Consider the following 20,135-nt stretch of genomic DNA (forward strand, 5'->3'; position numbering starts at 1 on the left):
AACCTTCCCATAACCCCCACCCCAACTCAGGCATACCTTGATCCCAGAACATCTTACCAGGGCAGCCGAGAGGAATGCCGGGCCCCGGTAAAATGTTGGGGGCGTGGCCTAAGTGTGTGTGTTGTGGGAACCTCCCACACTTAGGCCACACCCCCAAAATGTTTAGAGGAGGGTGAAAGAAAACTCTAAAAACTGTAATCTCAGAAGCAGCACACACCTACAGCATGTGCTGTGCTGACTGCAGGCTCAGCATGACCTCTCACGCTGTCAGTGAGACACTCATGCTGAGCCTGCCTTCAGCACAGCACATGCTGTAGAAGTGTGTGCTACTGTTGCTACCCGGGAGGGATGGAGGGGAAAGGGAGGGGTCAGACCAGGGCCCCTGCGGGGCCCCTTCAGCAAGCCTGGGCCCGGGTAATTAGTACCCTCTCCCCCCCTCTCTCGGCTCCCCTGCATCTTACCCCTACCCCACTATCTAGACCAGGGGTCTTCAACCTTTAAGACAGCGTGGGCCACCTAAAAAAATCCAGTGAAGCCCGAAGGCCACTAAAATCGCCTACGGAATTTCGGACAGCCCCATAGAATCACATCGTATAACGTCAGCACAGTCCTTCATAGATAGTTGGCACAGCCACCCATATTCAGCACATAACCCCCCCCCCCCCACACACACACACACACACACACACACCCTAATAGTTATCAGCAGCCAATTTGGGTTCCAGTGCAAACAGTAAAATATATGCCCCCCCCCCATATATAATTTGATATTGAATAAATTGCACGCTCCCAAAAACAGGTGTGACCTAATTATAAGGGGAGTGGTCTAATTATAACGAGTGTGAACAGTGGCGTAACTAGAAATTTTGCGCCCCCCTGCCAAAAAAGTTTCTAGTGCCCCCCCCCCCCCCCCTGCAATATATTAATTACATTTTTTTACCTATATGCTCGTTGGCGGGGGCTTCCATGCTCATTGCCATGGGTTACAGGCACTGTGCCAACTGAGCTCCCCTGACAGAGAGAGGGGGGAAATATGGTGAGAGAGGGGGGAGAGATGGTGGGCAGGGAGAGGGGGATAGATGCTGGGCAGGGAGAGGATGATAGATGCTGGGCAGGGAGAGGGTGGTACATACAGTATGTGTGGAGAGAGAGTGGTGCAGATATGGGCAGAGGGTGGGGAGGAGACAGATGCTGGGAAGGCGGGGACAGGTGCTGGACAGAGGGGGATTGGAGACAGATAACCGGCAAGAAGAGGAGGACAGATCCTGGGCAGAGAGGGATGGGGGACAGATAATGGGCAGTGAGAGGGGGACAGATGCTGGGCAGGGAGAGTTAGGTTTAGGTGGTGAGGTACAGGGGTTAGGCCGTATTTGGGAGGGTTAGGACTAGACACATAGAAGGGGGCACTTAAATTTAGGATGCCCAGGCAGGGGTGGGGGGTTAGGTTTAGGTAGCATGTACAGGGGTTAGGGGAAGAATTAGGCTGTGGGGACAGGATTCCCTCCTTTGGGATGCTGGTGTCAGTATTCTGACCGCCGGCATCCCAACTGCCGACCATCTGTATGTATCCTGAATTCCGCCCATAGTCTAAACATATTCTAAGCAAAATGACACCCCACACCAGCAAAGCTTTTATATGTCACACTGACACATATATTGTGATATAGATAGATAGATAGATAGATAGATAGATAGATAGATAGATGTATAGATAGATAGATAAGCTCTCCCCTCCCCCAAGACACTTACCTGATTAAAGTAGTAGGCATGCAGCAGGGTCTTCTGCTCTCTGGAGTATCTTCACCCCTGACCTTTGTGCCTCTCATCCCAGCCTCAGGCTCCTGGGGTTCATCAAAACTTCATCCTTCAGCTCCTCTGGCCAGCACAGAGCAGCACTCCTCCGTTAGGCCCCGCCCCCTTTTCCTCTCTCTACCCGGCTCTAGTGTTTCTATGAAATGGCTGCTGATTGGAGGACGGCGGCCATCTTTTTGTAGCCCTATGGGGGCAGCCATTTTTGTTAGCTCCGGCTACAGCAGCTACAGGAGCAGTAGCAGTCGGAACAGCTTCTGCCAGCAGCCACGATCGTGAGTGGGGGGGAAGGGTTTTTTTAGACTGACATACACACACTGTCACACTCACTCAGTGTGCCAGCACCCGGCGCCCACGCAGCCCCTGCTCCTCCAAGCAGCAGCGGGGGCTGCCTTACAGTATCTACGCCACTGAGTGTGAACTAGCAGGAAAACAATTACCTGACACCTCTTTTGCAACCTGCATGACCAGACATTGGTTACCGCAGGAATGGTCGTTGTCCTCACACGCTTAAGTTGACTGAAGGCTGCACAATGACATATAAACATGAAGGCCCACACAGTGAAATAGTATGCCTCACAGATCAAACCCAAACAATGAAAGGCTACTTAAATCAATATACACTGTTACACTGTTTATCCGTAATGCCCATTACACATTGTGCATCACACCATAATGTCCATTAGACATTATGCCACACACCGTAATACCTGTTGTACATTATGTCATACAACATAATGCCCATTACACATTATGCCACACCGTGATGCCCATTACACATTAATCCACACAAAATTATGCCCATTGCACATTATGCCCCACACTGATGCCCATTATGCCACAGACCATAATGCCAGCAGTACTCCTGCTTATACATATGATGCCCCAGCAGTGCCCCTCACACAATGCCCCAGCAGTGCCCCTCACACAATGCCCCAGCAGTGCCCCTCACACACAATTCCCCAGCAGTGCCCCTCACACACAATGCCCCAGCAGTGCCCCTCACACAATGCTTCAGCAGTGCCCCTCACACAATGCCCCAGCAGTGCCCCTCACACAATGCCCCAGCAGTGCCCCTCACACACAATGCCCCAGCAGTGCCCCTCACTCACAATGCCCCAGCAGTGCCCCTCACACACAATGCCCCCAGTAATGCCCCACACACAATGCCCCCCAGTAATGCCTGCAGCTTTGCCAAGTCCCCTGCTCCCGCCAGATGTACCTCCTCATCCTGCAGCTTTGACGGGTCACCTGCTTCCACCATCCATGCCTCCTCCTGCAGTTTCGCCGGTCCCCTCCGCCAGCTGTGCCTCCTCCTCCTGCAGTTCCAGTGCCGGGTCCCCTGCTCCCGCCAGCTGCGTCTCCTCCTCCCGCAGCTTTGCCGGGTCCCAACTCCCCAGCTCGTGACCAGACGTGCCTCGTCCTCCCTCAGCCGCGCTGGATCCACTCCTCTGCCCTGCCTGCAGCCAATGGAAATCGGGTAGGCGGCACCCAAGGGGACTCCATTACACTGCCTTCCTCGGCAGCATTTTCTTTTACTTAAAAAAAATCCTGTGCATGGCGGGCAGGGGGCCACTGAGATCAGACTAACTAACTTAAGCGCCCCATCCCCCACCCACCTAGAGAAACAAATAACTAATGACCACTAACTAGGGTGTAACTGGCTCTCCCACTAGAAATATGTAGAGCAGGTCTATAGTATATTCAGCGTCATTAAAAAAAAAAAAACAACGGGATATATTAACTTCCAGCAACAGTGAAATAAAATGGAGAATGTAGAAATGCGTTTGAAAGGCGTCACCAGCAGCAAAGTAAATTGGAGCATCAGTCTGGCCAGCTTTAAATAAATTGAAAGGGTATACATTAGAGATGTGCAGGTTCGGATTTACCCAGAAGTCAAAACGGGATCTTATTGTCTATCGGTTGTCACATAATTTGGAGTCAAAACATGTGACAGCCGATAGCCAATAAGAAAATCCGGGTAAATCCGAACCTGCACATCTCTAGTATAAATACAGTACTATTCCCATCCCGAAGAACTCCAAAATGGATACCAAAATATTCGGCACTAGCAGAATGGAGAAAGTCCAGAGTATCCAGCGTGAGTAGGAGTAGAGACATTGGAAAGGGTGAGGTAGTACCATGGTATTTAGACATACTGTATAATGACAAGATACCTGCAGTCTGGACAGTATATAGAGATACAGGCTCATGTTATATATAGGCACAGGATTGTAAGGTTTTCACAGGGAGATATAGTATCCTCAGCATCAACTTTGGATGTCAAAGGGGTGCATGTAGGAAAAAAGCTATCCTTATATAAGCCTGTGGGAATTGCGGGAATAATAATAGCACAATATCCTCTCTGGCATCACTGTCCACAACGGTGCAGAGAATGGAAGGTGTATCCAACTGTTCAACTCCAGGATGTAGAGGATCGGCCTGACCACAGCAGGCAGACATGACAACACCATCCTCATGACATCCAGATGAACCACCTCAAGTGCATGAAGGAGTCTCTGAGTCTAGGCCTGAAAAACTTTAAGGAGTTGTGAAACTTCCATAATGAAGGCAGGAACCCGCTGAGTACCCAGAGGAATCAAGCGGCAGGAGGGACGCAGACGACCAAGTATCAGGCTGGAGGCTACAAGAGACCAGAAAGGAACAGTTTAATCCACAGCTCCAGACACACCTTGCACGCTGTGCAGGGACACTTAGACAGGAGAGTCCAAGATGGCCGCTGACACACCACAGATGCTGGAACACGCGTGCCAAATAACAAGAAACAGCTGGGAGGGATCCATGTAGGTCAGCAAGCGGCAGAGCCAGGCACCGAGGAGGGCACAACGACTACGCCTACCAGTCAGCGAGGGGATACATCCACACAGCACAGCACCCTCAACGGCAAATATCGCAGCACAGAGGGCCCACCACAGAGATCACCGTGCCTAAATGCTAGTTGCCAGGGGTCTCTTGCTCATTACTATGGGTTACATGATCGTTGCCAGGTATTTAGTATTAAAATCGCCACAGTGCTCCCGGAATCCAGGAATTTCTTGTAGCACTGTACGTACAGTGTTCCCCTGACAGATGCTAGAGGTCCAGTCCAGACCTTTTGCATCTTTTCCTTCAGGTGGCGGACATTTTTGGTCAGTCATTTTCAGCAGATTTCATGTGGGCAGCCAGACCGCATGGAATATGCAGAGACCCTGCATCACCACTGTGCGGACTCCCCACCACCACCGGCTGTGTACATCATTAACCTCATATATATGTGCATAAATATGACTGGTGCTTATAGCTGAAATGAAAGGGGCATTTATGAAAACATGGTAAACAAAATGAATGTCATACAATTTTATGTTATGCTTACCTGATTGGTTAAGAGTATTTTGTTGCTGAACAATGGCTTTCAGAATAGACCCACAAAATGGGAAAGACATGGGAGAGGGGGCAGACACAGTCCCCTGAGATTGCTCATCAACTGAATTGTTTTGGCAGATTGAATGGTTTATGTGCATTGCTTTTCCATTCTGTTTTTGAACAGTTCCATTGCGCCATTGTGGATGCATGGCCAAGTTTAGAAGCTCATAAACAAAGTCTTCAGGTTTTGAAGGCAGCTTAGAAACAGCGATGTCAGCAATGTATGATCCAGGATTTTACCCTCCGCTCTGCCTACAATGTTCAGTGGCCAATTCGGCACTTAATTCATATATTTTCTTTTTGCAGTTGAGAGATGGCCCTTCCAGAGAATCTCCTCTCATTGGAAAATACTGTGGTCCAGAGGTGCCGCCACCTGCTTATTCCACACAGAAAAGTCTCTATGTCAAGTTTGTTACTGATGCCTCCGCCACGAATCGTGGTTTCTCAGCTACATATAGATCTCTGATTGAAGGTGACTTTTTATTGGAATAGTATACTTTCTATTGTAGATTGCTGTTCTTAGTGTTGAAAACTTGATGTTTTATTCCATATATTATATTTCAGTAAAAGCATACCTACTAATACTCTTGAATTACCAGACTGTTTAAAATTAGGTTGTTGTGGCCTGTGGTAAAAGGGGTTTGGTCTCCCTGTAAATAAGCATCAGCGTGGATCTAAATGTGGCATAATTATTTCCTATGTTTTAAATCTGGAATATATGGGGTGTTATGAATGGGGTGTTATGTATGAAGAGTATGCAAGAGAGTAAGGGGCAGATTTATTAAGCTTGGTGAAGTGATAATGTGTTTTGTACTTTATCACCGGCCAATCAGATCCCAACTGTGAAGTTACAGGCTTGGTTTGAAAAATGACAGGTACTGTAGGAGCTGATTGGCTGGTGATAAAGACCAGACACTTTATCACTTCACCTAACTTAAGTACTGTGTACTTGAGCGATTCATATTTAAAAATGTGATTCGGGATATTTTCTGTGTCGTTTGCTAGGCTGTGGAGGAACACTTACCAGCCCTGAGGGCACCATTACAAGCCCAGGTTACCCCAGCATATACCCTCATGGCATCCGCTGTACGTGGTTTATCTCTGTCCAGCCAGGGAATCTAATACGCCTCACCTTCACAGCATTTAATCTGGAGGAAACCTTTGTGTGCCGATATGATTATTTGGAAATATACGATAATGCAACAGATACAACAGGAAACACAATTGGAAGGTAATCTTGTGTGTTTCTTCCCTGTATAAATATTAAGGAGCATGACGTTTGTTTACTTGGCCATATTGAGTCAATGGAAATGTGGAAACATGGTCATCCCTCGTTGCCTTTAAGCACATGTGGTCCCTGTGCTGGCAGAATATGGTGGCCACTGTGGCTGGCAAGACATATTAGTGGCTGTGGTTGCCAGGATATTGGGGCCCTTGTGACTGCCAGGACTTGGTGGTCCCCATGGCTGGCTGTGATTGGTAGGAGATGGTGGTCCCTTTGGCTGCTAGTTCATGGTAATCACTGTGGCTTTCAGAAAATGTGGATCTTATGCTGCATATATTGGTCCCCATTGCTGGCAGGACAGGTTAGTCACTGTGGATGGAAGGATATGGTGGCTTCTGTGACTGGTGGGACATGGTGGTCTCTGAGGTTGGCAGAATATGATGGTCCCTGAGACTGGCAGGACATGGTGGTTCCTTTGGCTCTGCAAATACGGCAATCCCTGTGCTGGCAGGATATGGTGGTCCCTGTGGCTGACAGTGTTGGTATAGAGGGGTAGATGTATGAAGCAGTGATAAGGTAGGAGAAGTGATAAAGTGCCTGGTACTTTATCACCGGCCATTCAGCTCCTGACTGTTAAGTTATAAGCTGGGTTTAAAAAAATGACCTTTGAAAAAGCTGTCCTGCAGACAGGGAAACGCGTTAGTTCTGCAGGCCAGCCACTTTGCCACTGCCTCATCTGCACAGCACTTTGCCTTTTATCATCCGGACCAGTCGGCTTGTGGGATCCAGCCACAGCTTTTCTCCATCAAGTGGAACTCTGTTCTTTCGCAACATCGCCCAGGAGGATACAGCTGCTATGCTTTCCTAAAAGTGGATCAATTCTCCTGTAGGACATTGGGGTAGATTTATTATAGCGGCGCTAAACTGCTGCTATAACACTTCCTGCTTCGCCTCATTAGCGAGGCGAAGCAGGAGGGGAGACCGACAAGGTGTATTAACATCTTGCCCGCCGAAGCGGGGGAGCGCTACCCCCCCCCCCCCCCCTCCGGAGATGTCCCCTCCTGGAGACAGCGCATCAGTCAATACTGATGCACTGTCTCCTTTCCCCCGGCCGGCTCACTGCGCATGTGCGGGATCTCGCTACTCGCGCGAAATCCCCAGCGCAGCACATAGCCAGCAGCAGGGACAGCGCTGTCCCTGCTGTGGGCATAGGGCATCGCCACCTGCGATGCTGACCATTCATAAATTAGGCAGGAGGCAGACGCGCAGTAAAAAATATCGGTACTTGTTTCCTAGCACGGCGCCCGTCGGGGTTGATCGCATGCCTTAAGTTAAGGTACTTAAGGCATGCGATGGACGCGATGGACCCGATTTTCTGACTTTAACTGGCTCAATTGCCGGTAAAAGTGAAAATCACGTTGATCGCGTCCATCGCGGCCCCTAATAAGGTGCCGCGATGCGACGACGCAATCAATGCGATTTTCCCATAGGGAACAATGTTAAATTAATTTTAAAGTGAAAATCGGTCACGGGCCATTATAATGGCCCGCGATGCGATCAACCCGATTTTACATAGGTGACAATGTGAAATGGGCCAATATGGCCCATTTCACATTGAATATGTGTAAAAAGTATGGTTAATGCCCCCCCAATTTTAACGCCACCTCGGTATTGACGCCAACCCGAAGCGCAGCGAGCCCGCGAGGGGCGGCGGTACGCGTCCTCCAACCTTTTTATACCCCTACTATCCACGTTGGCGCGGAGTTGAGAATAGAAAGTGTGGCGAACCACCAAGCCCGAAGCGTGTGAAGGTATCCGCGTCCCCTCGCTGCGCTCGCCACACTTTCTATTCTTAACTCCACGCCAACGTGGATAGTAGGGGTATGAAAAGGTCGGAGGATGCGTACCGCCGCCCCTCGCGGGCTCGCTGCACTCACCACGCTTCGGGTTGGCGTCAATACCGGGGTGGCGTTAACAATGGGGGGCATTTGAAACATCAGGGGGGTTTTCTATGAAAATGGGGTGTTTTGGGGCATTTTACATTAAAATCAATGCAAAATATGGTCTCAGGGACCATTTCACATTGATTCCAATGTAAAAATCGGGTCGATCGCATCGCATGCGATTTTGGTTAGCATGCGATGCGATCGACGCGATTTTTCCAACCCGATGCTTACAATCAAAATCTGTGGCGCCGTGCTAGGAAACAAGTACCAAAATATCATCCCTGCACTATGCCTCCTGCCCCACACCGCCACTCAGCAGGTGTCATAGATCAGGGGAAGCGGTATCCCCTGCCATAAAGGGGATAGCGCATATTCCCCTGATCAATGTTAATAAATCGACCCCATTGTTTGGTAATTATGCCTTTATCAAAGAAATCCACAAAGACTGTTACATACTAGGAACTTCCCCTATAGCCCTATAGGCGATACCACTAGGAACGTATGATCATTTAGTGAATCACTTGCCGATGTCAGTGGCCCCCCGTTGTTTTTAACAATTTTTTGCAATATGCACATTTCACGTATGTCTTATCAATAAATGTTTTTGTTTGAAGGCTCATTGGTATAGTAGCGCTAGCTTTTTCTTTTTCTTATCTTGCCAACTTTTTAAGGAGTGGCTCTCTCCTTACGGTAGCTGCTTTGGCTTAAACATCCCACACCAGCGCCCATTTTTCTGCTACCAAGGTAACAGAATACACCTTTCTGGGTTTAAAAAGGAACAGTTAGGAGCTGATTGGCTTGCGATAAAGACCAGGCACTTTATCACTTCTCCTCCCTTATCACTGCTTTATACATTTACCCCAGAGTTCTTTAACCACGCAGTCAGGATCACCTCTGGATTTATGCTTCAATCACTAGGCACACACTGGAAATCTGTGGTATACCTTGTTTAAATTATGAAAATAGAGTCAATCATAATATAAAATGTGAATCAGAACAGGATAACTGTATATGAGCAGCAACTACTGCAATGACTGCATGCTCCATCTCTCCTTCATGTCACCTTCACACACACAGGAACAAACAAGTGCAATATAACATCAGAGACACTAAAACACATACATGACAGCTCCACCTGCTGTCCCTCCAGTGTTATTGCATATCAAGTCTCAGGGGGGTATTCAATCCCCCCCCCCCCCCACTATTCGTGAGGGGGGAAATAGGGGCGGGCCCTATTCAATGCTGTCTTTCCCGACAGCATTGAACAGGGATCTTGGCAGAACGGACCCGACTTTAGAAGCATTCGGGCCCGTTCTGCCGAGAACGTCCATGGATTGTCGTGCTTCCGGCCATTTCTCTTGGCCACGCCCCCTTTTCGGGGTTCGGCAAGCGGGATTCAATGTCCTGCCTGCGGATTGATTACCAGTCAAGCCGGCCGAGAACAGGACAGGGTGAAGGCTGTCGGGCCTCTGTCTGTTGTAATATCTCAACATTCTGAACCTGGTAGTCACTATGTCCCTGTGGATGGCAGGATATTGGGGTCCCTGTGACTGGCAGGACATGGTGATCTCCATGGCTGGCAGTGCCTTGTAGGACATGGTGATTCCCATGGCTGGCTGTAGTTGACAGAACATGGTGGTCCCTGTGACTGGCAGGACATGGTAATCCCCATAGCTGGCTGTGAATGGCAGGATACTGTGGTCCCTGTGACTGGCAGAACATAGTGCATACCTCCCAACAGTCCCGATTTTATCGGGACAGTCCCGATTGTCAGGGCCTGTCCCGCTGTCCCACCCACGGGCGGCAGTGTCCCGCGGTGTGGGGGGGGGCTGTTGGGAGTCCCCCCTGTCAGCTGCTAAGCAGCGGGGAATAAACGCAGCCAGGGGGCTGGGGGCATGGCTAGAGGATCACAGAGCCTCTGGGTCACCCCCATAGGGCAAAATGGGGGCGTGGCCTCGCGGAAGAGCCGCAAATATAGGCCACTCCCCCAAATTAGGCCACGCCTCCCGAAAATTTCGGCACGCCTCCAGCGCGCAGCAACAGCGTCCCGACTGCTGAAGTGCCAAAGTTGGGAGGTATGCATAGTGGGACTTACTGCTCAGCAACAACTCATGAATCAAGAATGTTTTAAGTTATGATAACAGCCAGGTATAAAGGTATTGATTCATTCTATTAATAGAATTGCCTATGATTGCATTAGATGTGGGGGTGTCCTCTGTTTACTGAAATGTTCTGTTAATATTACACACATGCAATATGAAGTATTTCAGCTTCTGACATATATCTTATAGATACTGTGGAAGGTCCATCCCCCCATCAATAACCAGCAGTGACAACCGGATGGCTGTATTGTTTGTTACTGATTCATCCACAGCTCTGGAGGGCTTCTCTGCCAGCTATGTATCCATCAATGCATCCACTGGTAAGTCCCTACATCACCTTCCCTGAGAGCTGGGGGCCCAGAGCTCTGCTATCAAGTCATGTAGTGGGTGTGTTTCATACTCGAGGAAGATCTAGGTTCCAACTTATTAAATACCCCAGCAGGGCAGATGTAGTAAGCCCGGGGAAGTAATAAAGTGGTGATAACGTGGAGGTGATAACACCCAAAAAGGTGGGTTTTCATACTTTACTATCCAGGTGTGTATAGAGTGGTAATATAATAGTGTGGCAAATGCAGCAAACCATAAGCGGGAATGTGTTACACGTATACAATTTCCATGTCGACATATGTACCCCTGCAAGTGCGCCGAGGCACCCCAGACTGCCACGGCACACAGTTTGGGAACCACTGCGGTAACCAATTGTGCCTACCTGTCATCCTTAGGGTCAGTTGCCCCTGTGTATTATGGTTGGCAGCCACTAGCCCTGGTTTTCCCTGTCACCTTGACTATAAATCATTTTATTTGGTCCTTTGCCACCAACCGCAGGCACCCCTGCAATAGTCTTGTGGCACACCTGGGTGCCTAGACACACAGTTTAGGAAGAACTGGGCCATAGTGTATTCATGCCTTGTAAACATTCCAATAAAACCCTAAACTCTAAAGTAGTATGGGTACTTGTTTCCTAGCACGGCGCCCGTCGGGTTGATCGCATGCCTTAAGTTTAAGGTACTTAAGGCATGCGATCGACCGGATTTTCTGTCAATCACCAGTGTATTTGCCGGTAAAAGAGAAAATCGTGTTGATCGAGTCCATCGCGGACCGACTCGATCAACACGATTTTCCCATAGAGAATAATGTTAAATGATTTTTAAAGTTAAAATAGCATTGATCGCGTTGGTCGCAGCCCATTATAATGGCCCGCGATGCGATCGACGCGATCAACACGATTTTACATTGGGAACAATGGGAAATGGGCCAATATGGCCAATTTCTCATTGTATATGGTTATAAAGTATGGTTAATGCCCCATTGTTAACACCACCCCACTATTGACGACAACCCGAAGCATGGCGAGCGCAGCGAGCCCGCGTGGGGCGGCGGTACGTGTCGTCCGACCTTTTGATACCCCCACTATCCACATTGGCGTGGAGTTGATTTTATATAGTGTGGCGAGCGCAGCGAGCCCGAAGCGCGGCGAGCACACGCGTATACCTGTGAAGTTGTGCGCGTGCCACGCTTCGGGCTCGGTAGCTCGCTGCGTTCGCCACACTATATAAATACAACTCCACGCCAGCGTGGATAGTGGGGGTATGACAAGGTCGGAGGACGCGTACCTCCGCCGCTCGCTACGCTTCGAGTTGGCGTCAATAGTGGGGTGGCGTTAACAATGGAGGGCCATTCACCCATCAGGGGGGTTTGCTATTAAAATGGGGGGGGGGGGGGTTGGGGCTTTTTACATTGAAATCAATGTAAAATTGGGTCTCAGGGAACATTTTATATTGATTCCAATGTAAAAATTGCGTCGATCGCATGGCATGCGATGCGATCGACGTGATTTTTCCGACCCGATCAATACAATCAAAATCGTGGGCTCTGTGCTAGGAAACAAGTATAAAAATAATAATAAAGGATGGGTGGTGGCAAAAAGAATGTATATGGCTTGCTGTTGCCCTGATTATTTGTATTGTATACTGTATTATAGAATGCTATGTGCCTCCATGGATAATATACAAGTGTATGAAGTAGGGTTCTGTGGCTTCAGCATCATCATGGGACACACTGTGGACTTCATTTGGCACTTTTTTTGTTTGCCACAAGGAATGGTTGATTCATACACTGGCCCTCATTCAGATCTGATCGCAGTACAAATTTGTACTCAAAATGGGCAAAACAATGTACGCTGCAGGTGGGGCAGATACTGTATAACATGTGCAGAGAGAGTTACATTTGTGTGAGTTATTTTGTTTCTGTGCAGGGTAAATACTGGCTGCATTATATTTACGCTGTAATTTCGATTTCAGTTTCAACACACACCACCCAAATTTAACTCTCTCTACACATGTTACATCTGCCCCACCTGCAGTGCACATAGTTTTGCCCATTTTGAAAACAAATTTGTACTGCGATCAGATCTGAATAAGGGCCACTTATGTATTTAATTCGGTCTCAATGGCAATGCCCTCTGCACGCTGACTATCCCTCCTCACCAGTAGCACTGGTGTTGGCATCAGTGGTGGATTTGCCATTAGGCATGTGAGGCAAGTACCTAGGAGGTGGGGAGGGCACAGCATGCTCACTTGCATGAGAGCCTGGCTTGATACGCCCGTTTGTACCCAGCTTCAGATTTATGTACAACTTTGTTTTGTACTAGCTGAAGTACCCTCCATCCTAATAGTGGTGTGATCTCAGGGTAAGGTCCCATGGACAGGATCCCAGTGTTAGTTTGCTTGTTTGCTGTATCCGGTGGACATTACATTTCTTTTGTTTTAAATGTACTTTTAACATAAACTCGGTGCAGGTTATCATAAATACAGAGAAAACAAAAGAAGAATATTGCCACACATAGGGTGCACAGGAACAAGGTAGTGCTGAAAGTTTGGATTGGTTCAGCACATCTTGTCCTCTCCAACCAGTTTTCATGGATTTTTCCCCACAATATGTAATTTTACATTACCCTATTACCGGCGTTTAGTTACTGTTCCGCCTTTATTTATTACATACCCTGTTATACACATTATGTTTCCATCCAACGTTATATGACGGAATAAGAATTTGGATGCTAGACATGTGCGCTCCTAAGAAATTGGCTAGTAAAGGCCCCCATACATTAGGCCAACTTGTCCTAAGGACAAGTCAGACCCAGTTCTCCTGTGAGTGACTGGCCGTTCTCTGATTGGCTGAGAGAGAGCACTCTCAGTCAATCAGCTGCCTCCTTTCAGGGTGGCCGCTGATTGGCTGAGAGAGCTCTCCGCCAATCAGAGCATGGCCAGTCATCTGATAGGTCATTTTAAAATTCTAATACCTGCCGCTGCCCGTCCTGGCGTCCCGCTGAAGATATGAGCACTGCCCGGTAGCGCAGCGCTCAGCACCCACCACCCGCCCCACTGCTCCTCACCACCCGCTAGTGCTGTGCTCAGCACCCGCTGCCCGCCCTACTGCTCCCCGGTCAGGGGTTAACTGCGTCCCCTCGCATGGCTCACTGCACCGTCATGCTGCAGGCACTATTATAATCTAACTGTGTGCCCACTGGGATGGTAAAGAATGAACCAATTCGGTCTAAACTACAAAACTCATAAAGACCTTTGCAGTATCGACCATGTCAATGTCAACCTAGGGTATGTCAACCATTTACAGGTGTCGACCTAGTCACTGTAGACCGTTAGTTGTCAACCCAGGGATCGGATACCCTGGGGACAAACAAAAAGAAGTTACAGTGAGTAAACATGCCTGGGAAATGCCGCAGTGGTGCCACTTAAGCTGGTGTGGATGTTTCATTTTGGCCTCTACAGTACACTCCCTATAAAGCACCATTGTACTTGATTCTCATTTTTGCAGGCTCTGGGCCTCAGATCTCAGTATTTATTGGACGCAGATGCTGGCTGCCAGGAATGAGAGTTTCTGCTGCCTGCGGGCGTCCAGGATGCTTTGGATGTGGATTATGTTAGTTTTTGCAAACCTACCCAGCCCCAAATAATAAAAAAAAACAAGTATATGTTGCGCATTAAGAAGAACTCTAGAAAAGAGTAAAAATATATAAAGAGGGAGTCAGATATGTTTAATTGTAGATGTGTTTTGTATTACATCATGAACCCATACACCCTGAAAATGCAGCAATCTCCCTCTCTCCCTCATTAGTCTAACAATCTCCCTCATGTCACCTAGCCCACATTACACTGTTACATTTTTTGGGGGGAAAAGGAATGAGAGAAACATTTACATTGAACCATCAGCACCATTCCCCAGCACTTTACCAAGTATAGTAGCTCTTACTAACTGCTCTGGGGCTCATCTATATTTGGATCTAAGTCATTTAAATTACACACCCACGCTTCTAGGTGCCACGTTCACCAGCTCTTTTCACAATCCCTCCATATATGGAACTAGACACACCCTTTGGGTGGAGCATGACACGCCCCCTCAATGGGGCACTTTGCAAAATTATATTACCAACTATAATCTCCCTAAAACTAGTTTTCAAATGTAGGCAAGTATGTATTCCATACTTGTCCTGTAACTTATAGCTCGGTGTCCAGGCATTATTAAACTATTATTTGAAATCTGATATACACCATTGGTTTAAATTTAAAATACACAATCCATACATCCCAGCATGCCCTATTCTAGGTTGGATAACATGTTATCTACCTGGGCTTCTTTCTCAAGTTATGATTGCATAAATAGGGTAACACAGGTAAGTGCAATCCTATTTTAAGAGTAAAGTCCAAGTAGAGAGTCTTTGGGGAAAATTTACTAAGATGGGAGTTTTTTATTTTACATGGGATGTTGCTATGCAACCAATCAGAATCTATTTATTTAGCACCTTCTAGAAGTTAATAGATACTGTAGTATCTAAGTGGTTGCCCATAGCAACAGCCCATTTGAAATAGAACTCCCATCTTAGTAAATGTCCCCCTTTGTCTCTCCTGGAATGGGTCCTGTTGAGAGATATGCACAATCTTATATAACCCTCCCACCACCACCTTCCACCGGGGTCCACTGTCTTAAGTGCTCAGGGCCCCTCCCCCCCAAGGCTTAATTTGGACCTGGGGGAGCATACATGCATATTGTTTCTGTGCAGGGTAAATACTGCATACTTGCCTACCCTCCCGGAATGGCCGGGAGGGTCCCGCAAATCGGGTCCCCCTCCCGGCCCCCCCCCGGGAAGGTGGGCAAGTCTCCTGCATTCTAGCCACAGCCACACGGTATAAATTTCCGAATTTCGCGGGTCCGCGGGGAGGGGGTGGGGCTAAATGACGCAAATCGCGTCACTTTGCGTAATTTTAGCCCCTCCTCCCACCCACGGACCTGCAAATTAATGAGGCTGTCTGTCTTGGGGGCGGGGCTTAGTGACATCAGCCTCGCCACGCCCCCAAAACGAAGCCTCGTCCAGCCCCCCTTCACTCCTCTCCGGGCTTCTCCCGGAGAGGAATTTTCAAAAGTCGGCAGGTATGAAATGCTGTCTCCTTTTTTTACACTGCAAAATAGATTTCACTCCTTCTGCACAAGTCACATCTGCCCCACCTGCAATGCAATGGGATACGGTCGTGTTGTCGACTCGACTTAGGTCGACACCGTTGGGTCAACAGGCCAGAAGGTCGACAGGGTTCTAGGTCGACATGGATGAAGGTCGACAGGTGTCTAGGTATACATGGTTTTAGGTCGACAAATGCGTTCGATCGACATGGGTTAGGTCGACAGGTCACGAGGTCGACAGATCGCAAGGTCGACATGGTTTTTTTCACTGTTTTTTGAGCCGACATGCGCCGACAAGCGGTATTTCATGCGCTACCATCCACTAGGGCGTGGTGGGAGAATAAAATAGTGTGCCGAGTGCATCGAGGCACCGTGCCCAAAGCATTGTGAGTGATGCGAGGGGCTGCGGTTGACTTCCAACTGTGTCCATATCGACTGTGTCGACATTCGGGTAAAAAAACAGTGAAAAAACCCAGGTCGACCTGTCGACCTAGCCCATATCGACCTAACGCATTTGTCGACCTAAACCCATGTCGGCCCTGTCCCATGTCGACCTAGACACCTGTCGACCTTCACCCATGTCGACCTAGAACCCTGTCAACCTAGTTGCCTGTCGACCCAACCGTGTCTACCTAATGACTGTCGACCTAAGTCGGGTCAACAAAATGATCCACACCCAGTGCAACATGGTTTTGCCCATTTGTTTTTTTGCTTTGCTAACAATCCTGAATTAGGCCCTATCTTCACTGGGCACGCCCCGCAGAAAAATCAGCGCACACTTCCCACCTCCCTGGGAGGTATGCATTAGAGTGTCCTAAGAGGGCACCTGGAGGGTGTTGGTGGGATAAGCATACTGAGCCTTTGTTGCCAGGAAACAGACACAGCCAAGAACAGCGACGGGGTTATTTACGAAGATGGAAGTTCTATAGAAGAGGGGATATGGCTATGGATCATATTCTAGCCCTTATCTTCTAGAAGGATGTAAATAAATAAGAAGTAGATCCTGATTTGTTTTAATGGGCAACATCCCATCTTCTATAGAACTCCTAGCTCAGTACATGTACCCCTGAGATGGACAGAGAGCTGCTATTGATCATTCTATAATGTACAGTACTAGTAATTCCACTGGGTCACATCAGTCTGCCAAAACCACCCTCAAGCATTTTGGTTTTGGCTCTAGATCTACTGGCTCTAGATCTTGTTATTGTTCCTCTGGTATTATCATCAATTACAGTATATGAATCTCCAGTCATTTCCAGTATGAAATTGGTCCTGAAATCATGAGAACTGGTGCACCACGGACTGTTGGTACATAACGTTTGTGTACTGGGTGGTTCACAGCTAGCTGACGCCAAGCACTAGTCATCCTTTCACCTGATTTCCAGCATTGTGCTGGTTCCTCACATTCACCCTTAGGGGCACGTACAGTATTCTCATACATTTGCCATTCATGAAGACATTAATATTCTATGTATATACATCTGACCGCCCCTGCGGGGAGATCAATGACAGAACGGTGATGTCCTCTCATGCAATGTCTGGCCAGTCATGTATCAGCAGCCTGGGCTATGGGAACCATCCACATTACTGCTGTGGTGTTGTCATGCGAGTCTAAGCTATCTATAGAGACCTAGAATACAAACTTCATCTATATCATAGCCTTTCATGGACCTTACATTAGACAAGGTCCTAACAAGGGGGCGTAACTACCATAGGTGCAAGGGGTGCAGCTGCTATGGGGCCCAGAGCTGCAGGGAGCCCATCTTTGCTGTTTAAGTAAAAATGTTTTACAGACATATTTATCACCATCAGTTGCTAAATAGGGGGCCCTTACAAACTTTTGCTATGGGGCCTATGAATATGTACTGTAGTTACGCCCCTGGGTCCTAAACATATCCCAAGCCTCTAAGGCCCCATACACACTAGACAGGTTTTTAAAGGGATATTGCTCAGAAGGACCCTGTGCGATATCTTTAGTGTGTGTTCTTAATGTCGTGTGTGTGGGTGGGGGGTGGCGTTGTTAACATTGATGCATTGTTACCCTGCAGGCTACAGATATGGGCCAGATGTACTAAGCTTCAAAAGGGATAAAATGGAGAGTGATAAACAGCCAGCCAATCAGCTCCTGCCTGACATTTTTCAAACACAGTCTGTGACATGGCAGGTAGGAGCTGATTGGCTGTCTGTTTATCACTCTTCATTTTATCACTTTTGAAGCTTAGTGCATCTGGCCCATGGTCAGTGTCCAGCAGAGTTATTGCTTCGTCATTTTTCCATGTGCTATAAAAGGTGGGGAGGGAGAGATTACATCCTCTTTGTATGGGTGTGGTATAGGGTTCCGACAGTCGAGATCCCGACAGTCATTATCATGACATCGGGATCCTGACTGGCCGGACCGAGACAGCATGGTGAGCGCAACAAAGCCTCTTGCGGGCTCGCTGCACTCGCCACGCTGCAGGCACCTATTCTATTCTCCCTCTATGGGGGTCGTGGAGTAGCTGGTGGCCGTCAGTCCCCCTTGTGTCGGGGTTTTGACTGTTGGGATCCCGACGTCGGGTAAATGACTGTCCCGTCCGGCACCCCTTTGTATTGTCCAGATTGTTCCGTGTATTGTTCCATCCCTGGACCATACAGGTAGGCTCTAATCTCTCCCTCCCCGTCTACCTGGTGACAGACACGCACCTGGGCAGGGCACCGGCCAGATGTGGAGGAGCACTACAAGCTCCAGCATAGCAGAGTGACAGACACGCACCTGGGCAGGGCACCGGCCAGATGTGGAGGAGCACTACAAGCTCCAGCATAGCAGAGTGACAGACACGCACCTGGGCAGGGCACCGGCCAGATGTGGAGGAGCACTACAAGCTCCAGCATAGCAGAGTGACAGACACGCACCTGGGAATGGGCACCGGCCAGATGTGGAGGAGCACTACAAGCTCCAGCATAGCAGAGTGACAGACACGCACCTGGGCAGGGCACCGGCCAGATGTGGAAGAGCACTACAAGCTCCAGCATAGCAGAGTGACAGACACGCACCTGGGCAGGGCACCGGCCAGATGTGGAGGAGCACTACAAGCTCCAGCATAGCAGAGTGACAGACACGCACCTGGGCAGGGCACCGGCCAGATGTGGAGGAGCACTACAAGCTCCAGCATAGCAGAGTGACAGACACGCACCTGGGCAGGGCACCGGCCAGATGTGGAGGAGCACTACAAGCTCCAGCATAGCAGAGGTTGCTTGAGGGAGCCAATCTGGCATTTTGGGGTCTGGACTGTTCCAGGTTTTACCCAATCCCATTAACAAGTGTTGCCTGTAAAATCGAAAAATAGACGTTCTCTACTCTCAGTAAGATTCTATACTTTCAGACGTGCAGTATTTGGACATTGACAATGTCAATACTCACCAGGCTTGCCTACCCTCCCAGAATGGCCGGGCTCCTAGAAGCTCACTTACTCTACGAGGGATCAGGTTCCAGACTGTGCACTTGAATTATACAGTAACTATGTTGTAGTTTCCGCAGGGTTATTAACCATGTACATTATCATGCATGCACTAGCAGTGTTTAACATTTATCAAGGGGCCCAGACCATGCATTCTCTAATGGTCTCTTTGTGGTAGCTGGTGATACCTCCTTTGGAGACTGGTCACACCCATAAATATGGGCCCCTACCACTGCATTCCCCCGATGGGCCCTTATGTCTGAGTCTGACACTGACTGCTGAGCTTTGCGCCTTCATGTAACAAAATTAATTTGGACGTGGCAGGAATTGCATGAAATCCACTTTGTTTATTGCAGTTATTGTGCAGAGATGAAATGTCATGCTTGCCACGGACGCCAGCTGAATGCACAATCATTGTGTTATACCCACACAAAGGGCGTCCTGGCAGCCAGTAAACACGCACAATCTCACAATCTCAGACAGGCTTAAAGGTCACAAGGAATTAACAATATCTGGCAGGCCAAAAAATTACAACCAATGTCCTTCCAGACATTAACCAGTACATTTACTGTACAGTACTTCTCAATGTGCAGTGAATACAACACTTTTTTATATATGCCGGAACGTGTGCTTATCCCAGAGCTTAGGAGGGCATGGAGGATCCATCAGTAAAAGAACACCATGGTCTTATGCAACGCGAGAGTGATGGGGATTGCATACA

At 48.4% G+C, this 20,135-nt stretch overlaps 1 protein-coding gene across 3 annotated transcripts in view; it reads left to right on the forward strand.

Moving 5' to 3' along the window:
- CUBN (cubilin) overlaps nt 1-20,135 on the forward strand; it is a 198,656-nt gene that overhangs the window by 43,477 nt on the left and 135,044 nt on the right. For all 3 annotated transcript variants that reach the window (XM_083189341.1, XM_083189342.1, XM_083189343.1), the window contains exons 20-22: nt 5,539-5,704; nt 6,238-6,463; nt 10,695-10,825. In XM_083189341.1, coding sequence (XP_083045467.1) covers nt 5,539-5,704; nt 6,238-6,463; nt 10,695-10,825 — 523 coding nt within the window. The remainder of the gene's footprint in view (nt 1-5,538; nt 5,705-6,237; nt 6,464-10,694; nt 10,826-20,135) is intronic.

This window comes from Crinia signifera, chromosome 5 (genome assembly GCF_055691185.1).
Source record: "Crinia signifera chromosome 5, ASM5569118v1, whole genome shotgun sequence".
NCBI classification, from domain to species: Eukaryota; Metazoa; Chordata; class Amphibia; order Anura; family Myobatrachidae; genus Crinia; species Crinia signifera.